This window comes from Syngnathus leptorhynchus, chromosome 3 (assembly GCF_054491065.1).
Source record: "Syngnathus leptorhynchus isolate UIUO chromosome 3, UIUO_Slep, whole genome shotgun sequence".
NCBI classification, from domain to species: Eukaryota; Metazoa; Chordata; class Actinopteri; order Syngnathiformes; family Syngnathidae; genus Syngnathus; species Syngnathus leptorhynchus.
Genome location: NC_141197.1, coordinates 1,615,655 through 1,637,323, shown reverse-complemented (window position 1 = coordinate 1,637,323; position 21,669 = coordinate 1,615,655). Strand labels below are relative to the sequence as shown.

Below are 21,669 nucleotides of genomic sequence, written 5' to 3'. Positions count from 1 at the left end.
TTTTTGCCAGGCTTGATGGGAGTTTTTGTGCATTTTTAGACATTCAAAAACAGGGGTGTCAAACTGTTTTGTTGCGGGCCACATCATAATCATAGTTGCCTTCGGAGGGCCATTATGACCATCAACATAGTAATAACATAATAAGTTTTGAAACAAGAGACGAGTAAAAACTGTTCCATCCATCCATCCATTTTCTGAACCGCTTAGTCCCCACGGAGGTCACGGGCGAGCTGGAGCCTATCCCAGCCGTCATCGGGCAGTAGGCGGGGAACACCCTGAACTGGTTGCCAACCAATCGCAGGGCACACAGAGACGAACAACCATTTGCACTCGCGCTCACACCTAGGGACAATTTGGAGTGCTCAATCGGCCTATCAAGCATGTTTTTGGGATGTGGGAGGAAACCGAAGTGCCCGGGAAAAACCCACGCGGACACGGGGAGAACATGCAAACTCCACACAGGGAGGGCCGGAGGTGGAATCGATCCCGCACCCTCCTAACTGTGAGGCGGACGTGCTACCCAGTGCGTCACCGAGCCGCCCTAAAAACTTCCAATATTTAAAAAAGATGAACGGTAATAACAATTCGTAGCAATACCTCTGATTTGTTAAATGAAGACAATTTGTAATTTTAATATTGACGCGTGACTTTGTGATGTCAATTTGTCCTCACGGGCCACATAAAATGATGTGGCTGGCCGCTTCTGGCCCTGGACCTTGAGTTTGACACCACCTATGTTCAAAAACAACTTTATTTTCTTGCCAAACAAAATTTCTTTGATCTGATCAGAGTTTGGATTAAAATTATGATTGATGCACTGTTTTCATGGACACTAAGATTATTGATCCGATTAGGACTCACAATTTCAATCGGAACAAATCGCTTTGACATGCGCAGATTGACCAATCGCCATTTGGAAATTGTAGTAGTAGAAGAAGTCTTAATGACTTCCGTGTCCACAAAACATTGTTACGTCAAGTTAACACTTCCCAATGGAGCTGCAATGTATCTTCCAGACCGTACTACTGTGTTTCCTAGTTTTGAGACGCAAGGCCCGCTGTACAATGATGAACTGATGGTGGCGGGAGCCTCCTGGAATAACAGACAAGTATACTGATGTCACAGACACGGGCGGTTAAGGCCGTTCGTGCCGAAATGTTGGAATAAGTGTTTTCATGCACGCCCATCGAATTATCAATCAACATAAACCATCTCTGAAAATGAGCAAAATTGCTGTTGGAAAATACTAGTTTTGATTTTGTGAATTATTGTAACTTTGAAATTTGTTCCCAGGGTGATTTGATGGATTGAGAATTTTTTTGTGTAAAGGCGTCGCCCTTCATACAATAATGGACACGGAGATGTGGTCACAACAACTCAATCAGCATTTTGCAAAAAATAGTGGGAACCGAAATTGTTGTCAGCACTTTTGAAAATGCCAGGAACTGGAGGTGCTGTATCAGCGTTTTGGATTCATGCCGAAAGGCGGGCCTGGATCTGTGACGTCAATAGTTTGACAAAAGCTATACTTTCTAATGTCTTCACTGTAGCTGTCTCTTTTTCTAATATAATCTGTATTTTCTTTTGTTGATTATTCTATAGTTAGTTGGTTGGCTTTTTGACACAGTTTTCAGTCGGGCTGTTAAGTTGTAGTGCTGCATATTCCAGTACTAGCTATAGGCACCCAATCTTCCAGCATAGACTTCTGCTACAAGGTGGTCCTGCTAGTATACTAGATACTACCAGTCACCCTAAGCTACGTTACTAGTGCAATGGGTAATGTGCATGCGCACTGTTTGATTATCACAGCTGAAACACCTCTCTCACTCACACTGGCTCTCCTTCTCACTCTACCTTCTCAACCATTCCTCTCCTCTCAACCCAACTGGTCAAAGCAGTCAGTCTCTGGGTTTCTCCCTTATAGAGGGTTTTCCTTGCTTCCACCGCTACTACTTGCTCAATTTGGGTGGTTTCAGTGTCTTGAAACATCTGTTGGGATTTAGTGCTGAAAAAATCAATATGGATTGACCTTGTAGTAACAGAATTGGCCCTGCGCAGCAAACCCGACTTCCAGGTGTGTGACTTCCATCCCCGGAGGTAGCACTTCCAGCCACGGAGGTGGGTGGGACCTCCGTAGAAAAGGACCGGGCGTGTGTAAAAGCCAGGCCCGGGCAGCATCCACCGTCCCCGGACAGCCATCTGGCCGAGCGCCAGACCCGACTTCAATCCACGATGGTGGAAGAGAGCTCCAGAGAAGGACCACGGAGATGGCACTTCCATCCAGCCACGGGGGTGGCATTTCCACACCCGCCTCACAGTTCTGAGTTACAGGGTCGAGTACGTCTCCGGCCTTAAAGTTCTCCCGGTGCCTGCGTGAGTTTTCTTTGGGTACTCCGTTGTTCTCCCACATTCCAAAAAGGGAAATTGACCACCCCAAATGGCTCGTAGGCATGATTGTGAGTGTGAATGGTAGGGTGTACCCTAGGGTGACCAGACGTCCTCTTTTTCCTGGACATGTCCTACTTTTGAGCCCTACAAAATGTGCCGGGGGAATTTCAAAACCGTCCGGGATTCTGTTGGACTGCCTCAAACATAACAATTGACTCAATTGTCAATTGAATTCAATTGACAACGTACTGACAACAGTACGTTGTCAATTGAATTCCCACTCCGTTCCATTTCACATAATTCCATTTTTTTCTGTATCGTTCGCAAATAAGTCACGCCCTTCTCCTCAAATCTAGTCACTTTGCTACGAAGTAGGGTGGGCTGGCCAGTCTACACCGTGTTTCCAAGCAATGCCAAAACGAAAATGCACGTTCATGGAGGAGCTGAATAAAAAAATCACGTGTTTTCGCCAGAGTTGTGATCCTTATGAAGCTGAGTGCTTGACATACAAGGCAAATAAAGGTGCCAACGCACCCCGCAAGAGGAGGACTGAAGAGGAGCCCTTTGTTTTGTCTTCAAATGCTGCACCGATGGCCATATTTCTTTGGTCTTTTAGTGTACCACTATAAAACTCAAAAATGTCAGTGTACACGTTTTTTGTTAGTGTAAATACGTTTTTCTTATTGTATGTATGTTGTTTTGTGTTATTTAGGCCAATGCATGCAATTGCTATACAGACACCATGTCATTTGTGTCACAACATATGACACAAATGCCCTCCCCCCCCAAAAATACCAAAATGACCCCCCCCCCCCCCCTTCAAAAAATGACCACGCCCCCTCCAAAACCCAAGTGAAAACGCATCTAAATGTCATTAAACATATGTATGGAAAATTGTTGCTGATAATCTGTGAACGAAAAATAATTTGTCACAGTTCTGTTGATGTTTTGATCGTCACTTGAACCGGAATAGAGTGGAATTGCTTTTCCGGGGTCGTGCGTCATCACGCAGCGTCGTGTGACGTCATAGGTTCCAACGCCATCGCCGCTTCCTGGCCGGTCCAGGCAGGCGCCTCAGGCCCGCTCCACACCGGACCGTTATTCGCCTTGTTTCTGTCCTCTCCTGCTCCAGAAGCACTCGGCTGGCTGGCTGCCTGCTGCTGAGGACCTCCGGCTGGCTGTCATGTGCGAGTGAACGGTGGGGAAGAATGGAAACCTCTTCCCAGCGCTGATTGGCTCTTTGGTTGGGAGTAGTTTGTGGAGGAAATGTTGATGGTAAGAACATTTGTTTGTATTATCTTGAGAGGCAATATGAACTGTTTCCCCATGTGTTTCAATTGCAAATTTAGTGCAAGATCTAGTTTTCTTCCAATTACTTAAATGTATTATATTATTGGGATTTAATCTGCAGCAGTGGTGGAAAGTAACGAAATGCAAGTAGTTAGTTACTGTACCTAAGTAATCGTGTACCTAGATTTTCTTGTATCTACACTACTGTTGAAAAGTTTGGGGGCACCCAGACAATTCAGTGTTTTCCATGAAAACCAATGTAATTCCACAAGGGTTTTCAATTAGCAAACACAATGGACCATTAGAACACTGGAGGACTGGTTGCTGAAAATGGGCCTCCATGTAGATATTGCATTAAAAAACAGATGAATGCAGCTAGAATTTACCACATTAACAAAGTACGGAGTGTATGCTTGATTAGTTTAATGTTATGCTCAATGAAAAAAATAGCCATTTTATTTTAAAAATGAGGACATTTCTAAGTGACCCTTAACCTTTGAATGGTAGTGTATGCTTTATTTGAGTATTTGTTCATCAGATGTTTTTTTTTTAATTTTCCTTCCAATGTTTGAAAATATATCTGTATGTCCTATTTATTGCTGCATCAAAATGTGAACAATTTTTTTTCTAAACCCCACGGATCACAACACTTTGTCAAAAGAAATTCCTAAAGAAAGGTAAAGGCAACCTGGAGTTGAGATATTGATTGATTGATTGCTTGATTGATTGATTGATTGATTGATTGATTGATTGATTGATTGATATGTTGGTTGTGGAAAACATAGGGATAGCATCAGGAGTCAATGACAGCAGATTCCGAGAAGCAAGATATTCCCTTATCTGGCTGTGAGAATGATTCATGGAGAATTTGTCTTGTGGCAGCCTAAAAATAATCTTCTGGTGTCTGTCTTAACTGAGGAAGTACACAAATGTACCATTAAGTAATTGCAAAAAAATAATAATAATCTGGTAAAATTTAATTATTGCCAGTAACCTTATTGGACATCAAATAGAAAGGAAGCGGTGGATGAATGGCACAGCTGCTGAACCTTATGCAAAGGAGATGTGTTGGACTGTGTGAAGGAAAAGGCGTAAACCAATTGGTACCAGATACATTAAAACTACACATTTTCGAGTTGGGCTGCTCGATAATGGGGGAAAAATATTAATTATGTTTAAATGGTAATATTTGTAATCACGATTATTTAAACAATCATTTATGTTTTGTACAAAAGAATATCTTTATAAAAAACGATTAAGACGAATACATTTCTTTGAAACACTATAACTATGTAAATTCCTTTATACACTAAAATTTCTAATGTATAAATGAGGTTTCCTTGTGTAAACAAACAGTGCGTTGGATATTAATGCAGATTATTTTTTTTAGCTCTGCCAATTTTGTAATCATGAGTATATAATAATTGTAATTGAGTTATAATTAATTACACAGCCTTATTTTTGACTGACCTTTTATTGTGACTGAGGCACACCTGTACAATAATCATGCTCTCTCATCAGTAGCTTGTTTGATATTGGTTACATTTCAGAGGAATATGCATTTGTTGCATTTATGTTTTTGTTCAGTACGTATAGCTCTGTAGTGTAGTCGGAGAATTTGGGGGGAAAAAAAAATATGTGCAAAGCAGTGACTTCAAAGTTAGAGCAGAAGCTAAGAATTGGGTTTCTTTCTAGTGTATTTTAGCAAACAACCTAACATACTGTAGTTTAGGTAATCATACTTTATGAGGGGTCTGATTTGCACTGTTGTGCACCCTCACAGATTATTTTTAATTTATGACACTTATTGTCTTAAAATGCTCATAACTTTTAATCTGAAAGAAAATGATATTAATCAATTAATGTTGTGTAAATAAGCAATTGTTATTAACTCGCTCCACAATTGCCCTTAACGGTTAAATGACCTTTTAGTTTTATATTACATCAGCAACGTGTTACAGTTTTACTCAATTTGAATTGCTTGTTTGAAAAAAAAAAAAAAAAGAGCAAACTCATCCGCTGGCTGTGTAATTCCCTGATCTGTGTTCTGTCTGCTCCAGCCCGAGTGAGGCAGAGCTGGTGGCTGAGGTGATGGTGTTGGACTCGGGTGCAGTCCTCATGGATCATGTGCAGGGTGAGCATCCTGAAGGCGGTGGGCTTCAGTCGGACAAGTCCAAATCCGTCAAAGCTAGCGGTAGCAATAAAACGACGCTGAGACCTCGGGCCGGAAGGCGCCGTGTGTCCAAGCAGGCCAAGGCACCCCCAAATGGGTTTCTGGCTCAGAATGACACTGACCAGAAGGAAGACAGCAAGTTAGTATCAAAAGCGGGCGCTACGCTCAGGCCAGCTCTCCGTCGCCCCCTCAGCCTAGACGTGACACCACAGCGCCTGCGAAGGTCTCAGGAGCAGATGGCAGAAAGGCAGCTCACGCAACCACCTTGGCGCAGCGGGTCGGCCGCCCCGTCGCCCCCTGCTCGCAGCCGGACTAGCCTCAGCCTAGGTGCCGGTGGTTGGATGCGCCGCAGTGAGAGCACGTGCTCAGTCAACCAATCCCTGGGGCTGCGTGCTAAAAATGGGAAAATGCGACCCGCCACCTCCCTACCACACATCGCTAAAGGTGTGGGAAGCATCCCACCGTCCACCTCCCCCAGGCCGTGTCTGCTTGTTGCTCTCAGGCCTCTAAACCTTGAGCAGGAGAAGAAAAAGTTTTTCCAGTCTGACTACAAGTATGAGCCCCAATTTGAATATGCCCAGCTGGATCAGAACTCCGTGCTAGACAAGTACAGTGAGGGCTCTGGCCTCTTTCTCGAGCAGGTATGTCACAATCTCAGAAACCAAATCTTTTTATCAATCAAGTGTGAGTTCACATTGAGCGGTTTGTGTGTGACTGCAGGCTGTTGGAATCATGGAATGTGTCCTGAACAAGTTTGGCTCCTATGAGACTTTTGAGGAGGTCACAGGTGGGACTGTGCTTCCTAAGAGTCAGGTGTGGGCCACCGTGCGGAAATATTTGCAAAAGGAAGGCTGTGTGGGTGAGGTAAGTCCAACCCCAAACTTTTTTCAAGCACCGACCTTTAAACCTTAGACATTAAACATGCATGGAAAAAAACAACCATTTTTTTGGCATCTAAAATCAAACACATCATTTTATATTTTTACATTTTATTTATTATTAGCATCTGAGAATGGCTTAGTGGCACGTTCCTATGTCGTGGCAGCACACACAATGAATAAACTCAGGGCTCTAGATTTCCTTTTTTTTTTTTTTTTTTTAAGAAGTAGTGACCCTCAAAATAATATTTGAGATTCACAAGCAGAAAATCTAGTTTCTGATTTTTGAGCATTTTTTTACTACTTTCAATAGAAAGAAAAAATAAATGACAATGACAATATTCAAAACGTGGCACTTTAAAGACTACCCACAAAAGGTGAAAACTTTGTGTCTGTGCTTGTGTATGTGCATCTTTAGGTTGTGGTACGTCTCTCCGATGAGCTGCTTTCTCAGGCCGTCATGATGGTGGAGAGCTGTCGTCCAACTCTGACCATCAACCTGGCCGGAGCACGTCAGCACTGGCTAGAGGGGATGCTGAGACACGAAATAGGTGAGCTTACACAAGAGCACCCGCCATTGGATGTCAAGTTTTCATCAGTTCCATTTTGTCCCTCCTTTTATCTGTGGTTGGATAGCACGTGTGTCTTATCACCACCAGCTGCACTGCCAATTTAAGTCCCTCTATAGTTCAAAATAAATGTCATATGTGGTGGCACGGTGTCGCACGTCCGTCTCACAGTGCGGAGGTTGCGTGTTCTGGTGCGTGTTCTCCCTGTGCCTGCGTGACTTTCCTCCGATTTCCTCCCACATCCCAAAAACATGCTCGGTAGGCCGATTGAGCACTCTAAATTGCCCCTAGGTGTGAGTGCGAGTGCGAATTGTTGTTCGTCTCTGTGTGCCCTGCGATTGGCTGACAACCGGTTTAGAGTGTCCCCTGCCTACAAGTTTTTCTCTTGTGTGTGCTATTGTAATTATTATTTGTACTGCAGACCAACCCATTGGGGTTCAACTTTAACCTCTGAGTTATCACTGTTTGTTTTTTCCCGGTCAGGCACACATTATCTGAGAGGTGTCAACAACAGTCTTCAGCCATGGGCCACGGCAGAGGGGAGAAAGCAGTTTGGCCTCAAGCCAGCCAACCCCACTGAGGAGGGGCTGGCCAGCCTGCACAGTGTGTTGCTACGGAAGCAGCCATACTTGTGGCGGGCGGCTCTTCTTTACTATACAGTTTTCCATGCCGGCAGCATGAGCTTCAGCCAGCTCTTCAGTCACGTGGCACGCTTTGTTCAGCATCCAGACGTTCGCTGGGAATACTGCCTGCGTGCCAAGAGAGGACAGACGGACACGTCACAACCGGGTGAATGCACGCATGCTTTGGGCATCACGTTCTCATCCACATCATTCTCTTGAACTACTTCAGAAAAGTACTCGCTCATTGTTTGAGCTAATGCTTCACAAGACATTTTTTTGACAACTTGCGTGTAAAGACTTAGTATATAGTATGAACGAACGCCAAAATGTTGTGGGGTGATACAATTCAACAGACATCTATCATCATGAATTTTAATCATCATGACATAAGCACTTGATAATAATAGAAAGTATTGTACACAATGGATGTGCCAAAGCAGCCACAACTTGTTCTAAGAAATGAGAAACCAGATTTTTTTGTATGTACCAAACCAATTGAGGAAAAACTGAAAGACACTTTGACAATACTTCGATTCAAGTTGTTGACTTGCCTGCAGTATTTTAAACATTCAGTATGAGAACTTCACAAAATCCTACCAAACAAGTGTGGCGTAGACTTGCATCCCAAAGTCACAAGTCGGATGACAAAAATACTGCAAACAAATCTATGAATGTATCCCTTCAAACAGAAAGATGGAAAGATGTGGACTGCACTTAAGCACTGAAATCTCAACACTATATAAATAAATACATTTTGATTTGAATTATATAAATTATTTAGCTGTAGTGACCACAGTTCACACATAAGAAAAAAAAAACAATGCAACTACATTCCCATAGCTTTTTTAATGTTGTGAATTGATGTACAAAGTACCGTATTGGCCCGAATATAAGACGACCCTGATTATAAGACGACCCCCTCTTTTTCAAGACTCAAGTTTGAAAAAAGACTTTTTGAACACCAAATTAAATTTTTATACAGAAAATAATCTGAAACGAATGATCCTGTCGACCTCTTGAAAGCGGCCGCTCTGAGGACCACGGAAAGCTTTTCTCTGATTGTGAGCATTTTTAGGGAATCTTTTTGAGCTCTCCATCTCCGTACATTACACTCTGTGACACCATATTTCACAGCTGCTTTGCAATTGTTTGAAGACTCTGCCTCATTTATCACCATCATCTTGAAGTTTGCATCATAACTTCTCCTAGACTGCCGGTTAACCTGGTCGATCTTCGACCCACTGTTCTCTAGATTGTCGCTATGTTTCTGTTGGGGATCCTGTGGACTGTATAGGGGGTTGGCTTGGAAGGTTATGCTCTTTTCGCCCCCGAGTGTCGTGAGTCTTTGGGGTGTGAATGTGATTCTTGTGTATGTGATTATTGTATGAAGATTGTGTATGTGTGTGTGGTGTGCGTGTGGGTGGTGTGTGGTTCTGCAACACACAGAAATATAGCACGTAAGTCAACTTCTGACGTCACACATCACTAGTAGACGGCACACACTACATAACTAACTGCGCATAACTGTTCCGCTATACTAAATAACCATAAATGAAATACTCTCAGCAACACACCAAACATAAGTCATCGTTCGAGACAACAAAATACATTTGCTGGCGACCGTTAGTCGCCGTGGCGCTGCGTAACGGCTACTCGTACGATGCGAGAAAAACTTAAAGGAGCGCGCCGAAGCTGTCAATCAAACGGCGCACACACGAAACAAATCGCGATCAGGCAAACGGCACAACAGTAGACAGTAGTAAGGCGCGGTGACGTAACTGTCCAAAAATGTTTAATGTCTAGACCCCGAATGTAAGACGACCCCCACTTTTTCAGTCTTATTTCAATGCAAAAACCACCATCTTATATTCAGGCCAATACGGTAATGCTAAATTTGCTCATGTGTGACGGTGGTAATGAAATGCAGTAGATATATAATTTTTTTTGGGGGGGTGGCACAATTTATGTTCAAGCATCATTAATTTGTATCTATTATAATCTGCTCTGATGCTGTGTGGTTCTTTTGCAGGCTGCTTCAGTAAAGACCAGGTTTATTTAGACGGGATCCTGCGGATACTTCGGCATCGAAGGAACATCGACTTCAAGTTGTTGACTTCCTTAGGAAAGGTCTGTCAGTGCCTTTATGCGTCAACACAATCATTTTATTTGACATTTCTATGAAAAGGGTGATCACAGCTCATTACAAATGCAAACATACATTCACAAAGTTGATTATTTGTGGTGATCGTGCAAATAGGATTTTTGTTGGTTTTAGGTGTCCTACGAAGATGTGGAGAAGCTGCGGCATATAGCAGTGATCAACGACGCCAGGATCCCACATTTCATGCAAGACCAGGAGCGCTACCTCCAACATCTGGATCACATAGTCGCAGTGAACAAAGTCGACGATTCAACGTTGGAGCAACTGCTTCCGTGATCCCCTTGCACCACCTGAAGCCACTCGGTGAGCTGAATGGCACCAAAAATGATTCAGTGTTAGCATTTTTTATTAAACTTGAATGTTACAAATAAAAAAGGGACGTACGCACAGGCACCTCTCGCTCCATTCACTTTTGTCCATCGCATGTATGTAAAGGCTTTTAGGCACAGCAAAGCTCCCTCACTCACCTTCACTTCTCTCACTATGATTTCACGCCATAACTAACATTTATGTCAAATTATCATCGAAACCAACGACTGTACAAGACATTGCTGCAAATTGATTTCAACAACCACATGTATTTATGCAATTTTTTTGAGGGTTCAAACTGAATGTTACCAACATTAGCTTTAAACACATTTTTTATTTTTGTTGTGTTTTTTTTTGTTTGTCTTTTTATGCCTCAGAACATTTGTATAATGTAAATTAAAAGGACACTAATATATAATCATGGGAGCCCATGAATCTTTGAAATCAAGTGCCAGTGGCCTCAGGGAGGATTTACATTGAAGTGTTCTTGAGAGTATGATTTCGCTTCACATTGTTTTGGGTCTTTCTATCAATAGAATACTGTGACGTGATCCTAGTTACACAGCGATAACACTTGAGTAAAATTGTTAATAAGATTGATGTCATTTTTGCGTAGCAAGATTAACAGCAACTCCCTATTAACATACACCCACGGCTTCAAAACAGAACTTTTATGTTTGAATTTATTTATTTATTTATTTAAATCAGCAGCTGTTGGTCCATAATGAGTGAACGTGCCAGGGGACTATCATTTAACTTACCTTGATGGCTATCTCCCGTCGTGTATTCTTGCTAGTTTCTACTGTTAACGACACTTTGAATTGCATGTATCTCAGGTTAACTCAGTTTGGTTCAAACATTCCTCGGACACATTCTAGCAGGTAAACCAGGACCGGGTTGGGGTGGTATCGCAGCCAGACCTGATCAATGTTTGTGCTGACTCAAATTACCTTCAATCAAGGAGTGTATAAATTGAGCCCCAACTTTTTCTCCCCCTCCTCCCTTGTGTTCTTTCTACATCTAAGATCTCGGAGCGTCGTAATGTCAAATGCCGACAAGCCTATACGCACTGTTAGTCATTGTTTTTTGATGTTTCTTGGGCAAATTTAGCCTGTTAAGTACATCTCGTTGCCCCGTATTGGGTAACGACAATAAAGGTGATTGATTTCCATGAACTTGAATGTACTGTGTATTTAATAAATAATATCTACTACACAATTGGAGTTATTTCTTTTCTTTCATCTCCTGCAGTAAATAAGCTTACACTGCTGGGATAGGCTCCAGCACGAACGCGACCGCCGTGGGGACATAGCGGTACAGAAAATAGATGGATGGATGGATGTTATGTAGCGTGTTTTTTTACAACATATTTAACGTAGATTTTTCAAAAATCTATTTCAGGAAAGCCTGGTGTTTACCTGTAACACTCCTGCATAAGTGAAGTGTTTTGTTTTCAGGGCACTTTCTGAGGTATGATTATTTAAAGGTTGATTTTTGAGTGATTAAAACATTTTTTATAGTGTCACTTTATAACCCAAGAGTTGGCTTATGTTTTAACTGATTGTATATTCCAAATACAAAACATAGATTAACATAACTTGTCATGTTTATGCCAACATTAAAAAGGAAAAATAGCAATGTAGCAACCTTTGCAAGCCAGCATGCACGTGCGTAAATGAATTTGGGGCATTACTTAGGGTTAGACTGGGGAGTGGATCTTGAGAGCAGTTTCAAGACTGGACATGCTGTCTTTAAAGATTTGCAAAAAAAACCAAAACTTTTTTTCTTTGTTTTTAAATAGAATACTTCCCAAATAGTCTTATTTCCTCACTATCAAGATGAAGTGACTATCCCAACACAAATGTTTAAATAAAAATGGTTTATTCTCTTTTAATATACTGTTCACTTTATAGTAGAAAATATCTTACAAACCACTCAGTGCTAATATCAGAACTAGATCTCTGGTCACAACAAATGACAGACACAGGCTTGCAGCACAATACCTGATGTAATCTTAGAAAACAGTCATTTGCTCAAAGAATAGGTTCATCAGGGGGGATAGACTGGGGAAATTAAAGATTAAGTGTGAAGTGAACTTTGCCAACATTTTTGGAGTTATGCTGTTCTATTGGCTCAAACTAATTTAACATTCTTTCGTTAGTTTTTTTTTTTAAACAACCACACAGGTTCTTAATTAGAAAAAAAAATGCATATGCTTGGTAATCTTCGATGATATACGCAAGCAGGTAGGGCATCCTGACAACTTAAGAAAAAAATCCAAAAGTAAAAACAGTTTAGATGTCCTGCGCAATAAACACAATGTTTAAAAAGTATGATGAGAACACACACACCAAAAGTATTTTGAGGCTTTCTGAGTCGATTTCTGACTGGCTTTTTACATTTTCCAAGTTGACCTCTGCCAAATTGTTCTTTAAACGACGTCACACGTCAGCATTTGTCGCTCGCCAGAACCTCACTTCAAGAAAACGATTACTTTGTCGAATATATGAAATCCTTTTTTCAGACTTTATTATTTGAATGATGTTAAATTACTTTGTGACGTAAAGAGATTTCATTTGGCATTTTCTGAAATGACTTCACACTTGATCTTAAAGGTTTGGTCTTTAACTCCAAGCAGCAAAAATGGATTGGTGAGCGCTGCAAAATTGACATCCGTACGGCTGCTGGTGTGGAGACAGAGATCTCTGCGACTTGAGATAACTGATTCTTCCTGGAGGGAGAGAACAAATATACTCGTTAAATGATAGTTAAAATATTACTATCAATTCTGCCAGGACAGAGCTAGGGGAAGTTGAGCAGTTAAGGCAGATAGTGAAAGCAATGCTCTGGCTGCATGAGGACCAGATCATTAAGTCATGGACATTTTTTTTTTGCTATTAATTGCAATTGCTGCAATTGGGAAACTACTGAGCGCTGCCATTCTCTGAAATTGGGTGGAGACAGTGCTATAAACTCTAGTCTCTGATGAAATGTGCAAGAAGATAGGCACATTTAATCCAGTACCATGTTGTCATAATAGACAATACACCACTTCTCCCAGAAAACTGTTACAATTACAAATGCTTCGGGATCCACATTTATTTCTTTTGTTTGAGTGTGAGAAAAGATTAATCAGGAATTCCTCCATCCATCTATTATCCAAACAATTTGAATCTCACAAGGATCGCATCCCTGTGATCTTCGGGCAGTACAGCCTGAACTGGTCATAGTCACAATCACACCTAAGGAGAATTTAGAATGCTCAAATCACTAGATAGCCTTTAGCCTCGCTCCCACCCATCAGCATCTCTCTCCCTCTACACCTCTCTTTCTTTTTCACTCCCCCTCTCCCACCGTAGCATTGGTACAACCACAAAGACGGTGATAACAGTCAATTAAAACACAATCAGTGTGTTTGTGCTTGTACCATTATGTTCTACGTCAGTCTTTTATGGCTATTGTAACAATATATTTTTCTCGACTTCACGGATTTTGCCCATCACGGGTTCTTTTCGGAACGTAACCCCCGGAAAAAATGAGGGTTCACTGTATTGAATGGTGGTGCTTTTGGCCGGAAGTGTATTAGTAGTGATGCTGTGTACTTACCTGCCTGCTGTTTAGCCTAACACGATGGAGGTGCTTAATTCTTTTGTGCTGATTGTGTTGGCATTAGTGTTGGATTGTTTTGCCACAGGGTCTAGAAACAAAAGACACAGTAACTTCAGCTTTGTTATGTTGGAAATTAACACGCAATCAAACTGATTTCAACGTGTTACTATAACTGAGATATTTCTAATCAATTCAGATACCATTTTCTTCCTTTTACCCCATTGGCCTGATTGACCTCTACGAGTTACTACTAACAGAAATATGGGTGCTTCATGGCCTCCAAGGCTGTTGGTCTTTGTTGGTGGTCATAACGCAGGAGCTTGTCCAGCAGGTCCAGAGCCTCAGGGCTCACCAGGTGTTGATTCTCTGACTGGATGAACTGTTCCCACCGCTTCCGTGTTTGCCTGAACACACAAAGCAGGGTGTGTGTGTGTGTGCTTAACGTTATGGCGGGAATATGACTGTTGAAGCTGGGGGACAATTGCAGAACAAACAACTACGCCATTAGCGATGAGTTGACTTTGAAGGAGCGAATGAATGAATGAATGAATGAATGAATGAATGAATGAATGAATGAATGAATGTCCGCCCGCCCGCCCGGAAATGTAACAGAAAATGTTGCCAATGTGTGAAATTGTTTGACAGACTTTTGTGTTGAAGAGTTATATCAACAAACTTGACTTTGCCTCAAAAGAGCTTGGAGAAAACTGAAGAACTCTTCTCAATGTAGTAAGTATCATCTGTTCAATGTAGTGTCAAGAAAGAGAATGGCTAATGGGTGAGAGTGAATTATATAATAATTGATACAAAGGCAATAAATCTAGCTAAAAGACAATGAAAACCATGTCAACACTTACTGTCCCAGTAGGTCTTTGAAGCGACTGTCCAGTTCTATTCGATACTTATTTAGGTAGCCAAAAAGTTCATCAGTGCCAAGAACTTTAGCAATGCGAACCAACTGAAAAAACAGGATTCAAGTGTCAGATTTTTTTCCCCCCGATATACGGCATGACATCTCAATTCAGTAGCAACAAATATAGGTTTACCTTCCCCTACATTTCTAGGCCGATTATAATCACAGTTACAAGAAAAGGTCCTGACCCAGAGAGCAGGTGGAACTATTGCTGTGGTAAAATGCAATCTGTCATACCTATTTATTGAATTCTGCTGTTACCTGATCATAATTGTCCTGGCCATGAAAAAAAGGCTCCTTCAAAAAGATCATGCTTGCCAACATACACCCGAGACTCCACATGTCCAAACTATAGTCATACATCTGCAAAATGGGAACAAATATCAATTGGGAGAACATATCAAACATCACCACCTCATTCAGCATTTAAAAAATAATAATAACAATAATCAGACATTGTGCAGTGTGAAAACCTAAAATAAATAAATAAATAAATAAATCAGGGGGACTCTACCTTGTAATCCACAAGCAACTCCGGGCCTTTGAAATAGCGAGAGGCCACCCTGACGTTGTATTCCTGAGCAGGATGGTAAAATTCTGCCAAACCCCAATCTATAAGACGCAGCTGTAACATAAACAGAAAAAAAACAACTGTTCACTTCATTCATTCACCCGCCTTTTATTTCTTCAAGTTAAAGTTAACCATCATTACAAAACAAAAGGGCTGATTAAAATAAATGATATTAAAAATCTGTTGCATTTAGGTGAAGATACTCAGCTTTGCAACACAAGCCATTTGTCACACATTAAAGGTAAGTATCTTATTTTTCCCAAAGAATCATTTCCCCTCGTTTTCCCTTGTTGCGAGACTGATTCCCCATCCAAACAAATCAGAGTTTAACCAACATGCTTGTGTTGAAAGGTTACACTCCAAGTACTGAACTATCAATGTTTCTCATTACAAAAGCAAGTAGAGGAACCGGTCTTGAATATTTTGTCGGCGTGTGAAAGGTTAAGGCTGCATGCCACATCAAGCAGGGACCTGCACATACTCTTAAACTCCTCCAATAGATACCAACAATACTGTAGACAGCGAGGACAAAAAACATTCCACAGGACTTACCAACGCAAATAGCTTTTATTCAACTCTTCAAGCAGCTGTGTCAATTATTTGATTAATTGACAAGTAATCAATTATAATATGTATAATATGAAATGACAATTATTTAAATAATCATGTAACCGTTTCGATGGTAAATGAGCTTTCAATTGAATAGCGCTTTTCTACCTAAGCTACTCAAAGCACTTTACACTGTTAGCACCACATTTACCAACTGATGACGCAGTATCAGGAGTCGCCCCCCCCCCCCCCCCCAATGCTCCTCTGTATCTTGCTCAAGGACACTTCAACATGGTCACAACGGCCGAGGGTCAAACACTGTGTAGTAAGATGACCACTACCACAGAGTCACCGTTTATCTTCAAATTGTCCAAAAGTTGTCTGATTTTTGGAGTCTTTCACGAAAGCGGACTGATTGTCTAAAGATGTAGAGGATGTTTACATCTTCTCGAATGGCTCTCTCTGACCCTCACAGTGCTGCGAGTGTACTGAAAGCTGATAAAAATAGGGATTGGTTCCCTTGGCAACGAGGAACTACCGGCTTTTATGAAAAACGTTAAAGGCCAACAATAGAGAGACCAGAGAAATGATGTCCACGCTTCGTCAGGAGATGTCTGAATTGAAAAAGTAACGTGAGGCCAGTATGGCGGATGATGAGTTATCAACTGGCTGGTGACCAGGGTTCTCGTAGGCCATGTCTCCCGGACGACCCAAAATAAAAAACCCATACAAAAACGCAACTTTTAAAACTGGAAACGATAAGAAGACACTGAAAATCTCATAGAGACTCCATACAATCTTCCATTAAAAAAAAAAAAAGAGATTCTCGTGAAATCTCAAGAATCTGTCTTGTCGTAGTATACATTGAGAAAGTATACAATTGAGAAAGTCACTCTGCTGTTTTCTTTCTTTTTTTCTCTCTTTGTTTCTTTATTTTGTTTCTGTGGCATCATAAGCAACATAATAGAAGTGTAATTATTGAGTTAGGCTATGCAAATACTTGCTTAAAATTGAGATGGGACAAGATTAGCAGAATTGCTTCAACCCGTTTCCCATGTCGGCAAGTTGGGCGAAAACAGTCAAAGTTATCTGTTACTGATCAACATGCAACTAATATACTTATGTTGATAGTAATCGAGGTGGGTGGGGGATGGTTGGAAGCGTGGGCACAATAAAAGTGTCATTGACAATAATTATAATAAGCAGTAAACTAATACAAACCTTTCTCAGCTGGTGGTCGATCATGACATTGTGAGGCTTGACATCTCTGTGCATGATGCCCATACTGTGACAGTAGTCCAGGGCCTTGGAGACACAGGATACAAATATATGTTGCATATTTATTGGTATTTCTTTAAAAAGTAAATAAATAAAGACACCACACAATTACACAATCGCGACACTATTGCGTCGAGACCAGATGGATGGAAGCCATTGTGCATATTGTTCGCTTTTTTTTAAAAAAAATTTATGAGGCTACAAAATCGAGAAGAATCATCTTTGCAACCGACAAGTTATTGTCAGACACAAAATATGTACTAAGTTATTCTATTGATTGTTCCACATTATTAAGCATTTCCGTTTTTATGCAGAATGGGGGGGGGGGGGGGGACACCTTTCTGCTGAATGCAAAAAATAGATCAACAAGATAAAACAGAATAGCTACTGGACATTTCAAGACAATTATCATACCATTTAATTATTTGCAAACAGTTTTGTTCACTTTAGGGCGTATTAAGAAAAGTCGTAGACAGGCAAAGGTGCCGTATTAAGAGCAGCAGTTAAAAAAAACACATGCACAAGAAGCAGCAATTTCAAGGTGCTGGTGTTTCTTTGGAGTGCCAAGAACAACTAGATCCAAACTCACAGACTATTGGTCACATTAATGGTGGAAATAGCTTTGAAGTTGGTCTCTTGGTCTAATTTCTTTTTATATAAAAAAATATTTGACGAAAATGTATGAGAATTTTCTGCCATGGTGTAAAAAGAACATCAACTTCCGCATTAAAATAACTGTCATGCAAAACAACGCACCAACTATCAAATACATGATTTAGGCTACACAATGTGGTGTTGAGACAAGAAGATGATGTCACCTTGAGAAGCTCGTACATGTAGTAACGAATATCATGGTCTGTCAGCCTCTGGTAAAGCTCCTGTGGAAGATGAACATCGTCAGCAATTTAAACAGCAACCTAAGTGTATGCTTCATAAAGGTTATCATAGAAAGTATTATGATTTTGTACAAGAGTACGTACCTTAAAATTTGTATTATTAATGCACTCAAAGACAAGTGCTGGTGTTCTGGACTGCAAAGAGAACAATTCTAAAATGATATATATATATATATATATATATATATATATATATATATATATATATATATATATATATAACACAAACGCACGCACACACATTTCAATTGAGTTGTGACATTGAATGGTGGAAATGTGAAATTATTTAAGTTGGTCTATTTTTTTTTCCAATATTTGCATCGGGGTATGTAGTTGATTTTCTAACGATATAGTAACTCACCACAGGGTCTTTCACTGTGTCAATCAGGCGGATGATGTTTGTCCCCCCGCGTAGATTTTCAAGAATCTTTATTTCCCGTTTAATCTTCTTCCACTTGACAGGCTGTGTTCAAAACAAGCATTTTTTTAAGTGATTGATTAATCATTGAGCTCTGTACCAACAAGATATTTTACCAGAAGTGATTTTCAGTTGTCTTGCAATTAATGTTGGCTGAGGTCGTCGTTAATAATGATATATGAAAATTGTAAATCTAAAAAATATATAATTTCCACACATACAATGCTTTATATGTTTTATAAAAGAAAAATAGGAGAGTGTTACACTTTAAGATCCTCAAGTGCTGTTACAAGTCCACAAAATATTTGTGTTACAAATAAAAGCTTAGCTATGTTGTTGAATTAATTAGAACAAAGCCTTTTTATTTGTGTTCCGTCTCAAGATCACATAAACTGAAGTATACATTAACAGTTGTAGACTTATGGGCTAAAATGCTATTGAACAAAGAAGCAAACTAAAATGCTCACAATGTTAAAGGTTGACATTGCATCATATTATCTTGAAATTGCATTTTCAGCGACCGCATAGTTTTTGCAATCAATAATGCAAACAAATCATCCCTCTAAAGACTTTAAACACCAAATGAGTCCAACAGTAAACATAGACTCATTAGTAAACACAGGACAAAGATAATTTTGTAGAATTTGACCCCCTTCTCACTTCAAAACTGAACATTGAAGCAACTTAACTGTACAAACACAAACTCAATCATGAGCAGAATCCATCTGAAATCTAAAATATAATTCCCAACTATGAATGGAAGAAAAGAAAATATGTAATCTCAACCATATACTTTGAGTGTGAATATTGTCAAAATCTAAATTTAAGCTCAATTTAGAGAAAGCACTGGATGGATGGAAAACGTGTTGCACGAATCAGGCTCAGTCAAGGAAATAAGACACATGGTTAAGACTTACCTTGAGGATTTTCACCACTACTTTTTCACTGCTGCTCACGTTAATGGCCTCAAAAACTTCACTGTACTTCCCTCGACCCAATTTGCGCACCAACTGGTAGTTGTCTTGATTGCTGAGGGAAAAGACAGAGAAGATCACCTTTGATATCATGCCACAAGCTGCTTTATAGTTACGAGTGGAAGTCAGTGTATGTAACAACTTTGATGATTAACTGTCAGGCAAGTGTAAAAAGGAGACAAAGCTATAATGTGTCAACTTATAAAAAGTAAATTGTGACTTCACTATTCACTCTGATGGTGTCCAAGAGAGGTTGCCCCTGATAAAGGGTTTAATCAGGTCTGTGAGAATTCAAAAATGAAATGAATACTGCATTAACGTTTGGTTAAAGGTTGTACAATTTCCAAATGCCTGTGAGGCTGTGAATGTGTAAGTCCTGACATTTTTAAAGGAACTTGGAGGCTCCATTGTCTATAGGTCCACTTGCTGTTTATCAGAGTATTTTGGTATAAAAAGGTACCTCCACTTTGACACATGTGTGTCGTAATCCCAGTACTCTCTGTTCTTCGCCGTGTTCACATCGGTGTACACCCTGGCCTTGCTGCTGGCTGGTGATGCTGATCCGGGCATGGCACACCTTGAGGCTCGGTGGTGAAGACTTTCCCTTGAATTTCGCTTGACCCAGTACTGGAAGGCAGCACACTGATTCTCCAGACCCAGTGGCTTTAAGACCTCTTTGTTGGGTTTACCATTGGGTTTGGCTGGTTGTGAAGAGCCGGGATGACCTACCACCGCTGATGAACAGAAGGAGAGTGCTACGATGATGGAATGTGTGGTGGCCCTTAGGATGCTGGGCAGGATGGAATGAAGAGGCGCCAGCTTTAAAGGCACAAGAGAGAAAATGGACTCTATAATGGCAGACACAAAAGATAGAAATCCAGCAGTTTCAGTTTAAAGTTGAAAAAGTAAAATAATAATGAATAAACTTGGCGCTGTCAATGTTTTTCATTTTACGTGATGAACATTATATTAACTAATGAAAAATTGCACGAGATTGAAAAAAAAATCCAGAGGTAGTGCACCATCAAAAATGATCAAGTTATATGAAAAGAATACGTAATTTGAATTATTTAGCTAAAAGGCGACTTTATAATGGTATTTGGAGGTTTCCTTTTTTTTTAACGATTAGCAGACATGTTTTGTTTATTTATTTATTTATCTTAGCATTAGAGACAGTTGTGGGTCATTCACACCTTCGGGATATTGAGACGTCAAATACCTGGGTGACTATTTGACCAACATTAAATCGGCATCAGAGCTAACGTGAGCGGGCTAACCTCGTTGAGGAAGTGTCAAATCCGGTCGACATCTACGTTAGCGTGTGAACAACAGAACCTTTCCCTCCACCGGGCGATGTTTTACCACCAATGTGGTATGTGTAATGTTCATTGGTATTGGCGGTTCGTGAATTCAACTGGCTACAAAAGACTTTGTGGGAGTATAAACTTCCTTCTTCTCTTAACCGGAAGCAAACCTTTGACCGTTTATCGCGTCTTATTTTGGTGAATAACAAATAAGACCCACATTGTGAATGAACACCTTTTAATTTTATTTATTAATATTAAGCATGTAAGGGGTTTACGGGTGAGGGATATACAAATGTTAAATCATGTAGTCACAATACTAAATTTACTTCTAATTGTCAAATTATAAATCTTTGCACTCCTGTGTATACGATTTAATCTATGATAGTCTCAAAATGCGTTTACAAATTTATGAGTCTTTATTATTACCATTTATTTTTTTTATGTCGGGGAAAATCACAAAGAACGCTCACGACTGCAAGAACTCTGTCGCTCTCTACAGCCAGGTATTTGTAACGGTCTTAACTACAACCCACGTTCATGGGCAGCATAGTTGTAAGTCCTTGTGGTTCAAAAGTGTGCCTCACACTCCAAATTTTGTGGTTGATAGGCAACAGTCCCCAATGCTTGCTCACAAATGGCGTCCGTGTTACCCTAAGAAATGAATGATTTAGGCACACATAACTGGCTTTCTCAAGTGAGCTATGCGCGCATACACACCCATTACGTGAGATGAAAATTAATTAGATTTTTTTATGTATTTTTG

General features: G+C 40.4%; 2 protein-coding genes across 9 annotated transcripts; one reads left to right on the top strand and one right to left on the bottom strand.

Annotated features, from left to right (window-relative positions):
* The first annotated feature begins 3,444 nt into the window (after positions 1 to 3,444).
* Positions 3,445 to 11,624, top strand: kiaa0895l. The gene is made up of 7 exons (XM_085907412.1): positions 3,445 to 3,663; positions 5,739 to 6,492; positions 6,572 to 6,715; positions 7,148 to 7,280; positions 7,782 to 8,087; positions 9,951 to 10,048; positions 10,197 to 11,624. Exons 2-7 carry the CDS (start codon positions 5,770 to 5,772, stop codon positions 10,356 to 10,358), a joined length of 1,566 nt encoding a protein of 521 aa, XP_085763538.1. The 5' UTR covers positions 3,445 to 3,663; positions 5,739 to 5,769; the 3' UTR covers positions 10,359 to 11,624.
* A 631-nt stretch (positions 11,625 to 12,255) lies between these two features.
* LOC147058813 (casein kinase II subunit alpha'-like) lies at positions 12,256 to 21,072 on the bottom strand. 8 transcript variants are annotated; one of them, XM_085907417.1, is made up of 14 exons: positions 20,877 to 21,072; positions 20,329 to 20,447; positions 20,060 to 20,262; positions 19,543 to 19,654; positions 18,569 to 18,670; positions 18,292 to 18,342; positions 18,130 to 18,189; positions 17,255 to 17,338; positions 15,428 to 15,538; positions 15,175 to 15,276; positions 14,858 to 14,958; positions 14,256 to 14,404; positions 13,998 to 14,088; positions 12,256 to 13,122 (listed from the first exon to the last, which is right to left on the bottom strand). In XM_085907417.1, the coding sequence occupies exons 3-13, from the start codon at positions 20,167 to 20,169 to the stop codon at positions 14,009 to 14,011; spliced, it is 1,062 nt and encodes a 353-aa protein (XP_085763543.1). In that variant the 5' UTR covers positions 20,170 to 20,262; positions 20,329 to 20,447; positions 20,877 to 21,072; the 3' UTR covers positions 12,256 to 13,122; positions 13,998 to 14,008. The 8 variants fall into 8 exon arrangements, with proteins under 8 accessions (XP_085763543.1, XP_085763544.1, XP_085763545.1 ...); XM_085907418.1 differs by having other exon boundaries at positions 20,060 to 20,226; XM_085907419.1 differs by having other exon boundaries at positions 20,329 to 20,418.
* Positions 21,073 to 21,669: the final 597 nt, after the last annotated feature.

Excerpts from the sequence above, each read along its gene's own strand:
- LOC147058813 (XM_085907414.1), bottom strand. The coding sequence starts at position 20,169 with ATGCCCGGATCAGCATCACCAGCCAGCAGCAAGGCCAGGGTGTACACC. Across the intron at positions 18,190-18,291 it reads TTAATAATACAAATTTTAAG|GAGCTTTACCAGAGGCTGAC; the intron begins GTACGTACTCTT and ends CATCTTCCACAG. Across the intron at positions 14,959-15,174 it reads GCCAGGACAATTATGATCAG|TTGGTTCGCATTGCTAAAGT; the intron begins GTAACAGCAGAA and ends CTGTTTTTTCAG.
- kiaa0895l (XM_085907412.1), top strand. The coding sequence starts at position 5,770 with ATGGTGTTGGACTCGGGTGCAGTCCTCATGGATCATGTGCAGGGTGAG. Across the intron at positions 6,493-6,571 it reads CTGGCCTCTTTCTCGAGCAG|GCTGTTGGAATCATGGAATG; the intron begins GTATGTCACAAT and ends GTGTGACTGCAG. Across the intron at positions 10,049-10,196 it reads TGTTGACTTCCTTAGGAAAG|GTGTCCTACGAAGATGTGGA; the intron begins GTCTGTCAGTGC and ends TGTTGGTTTTAG.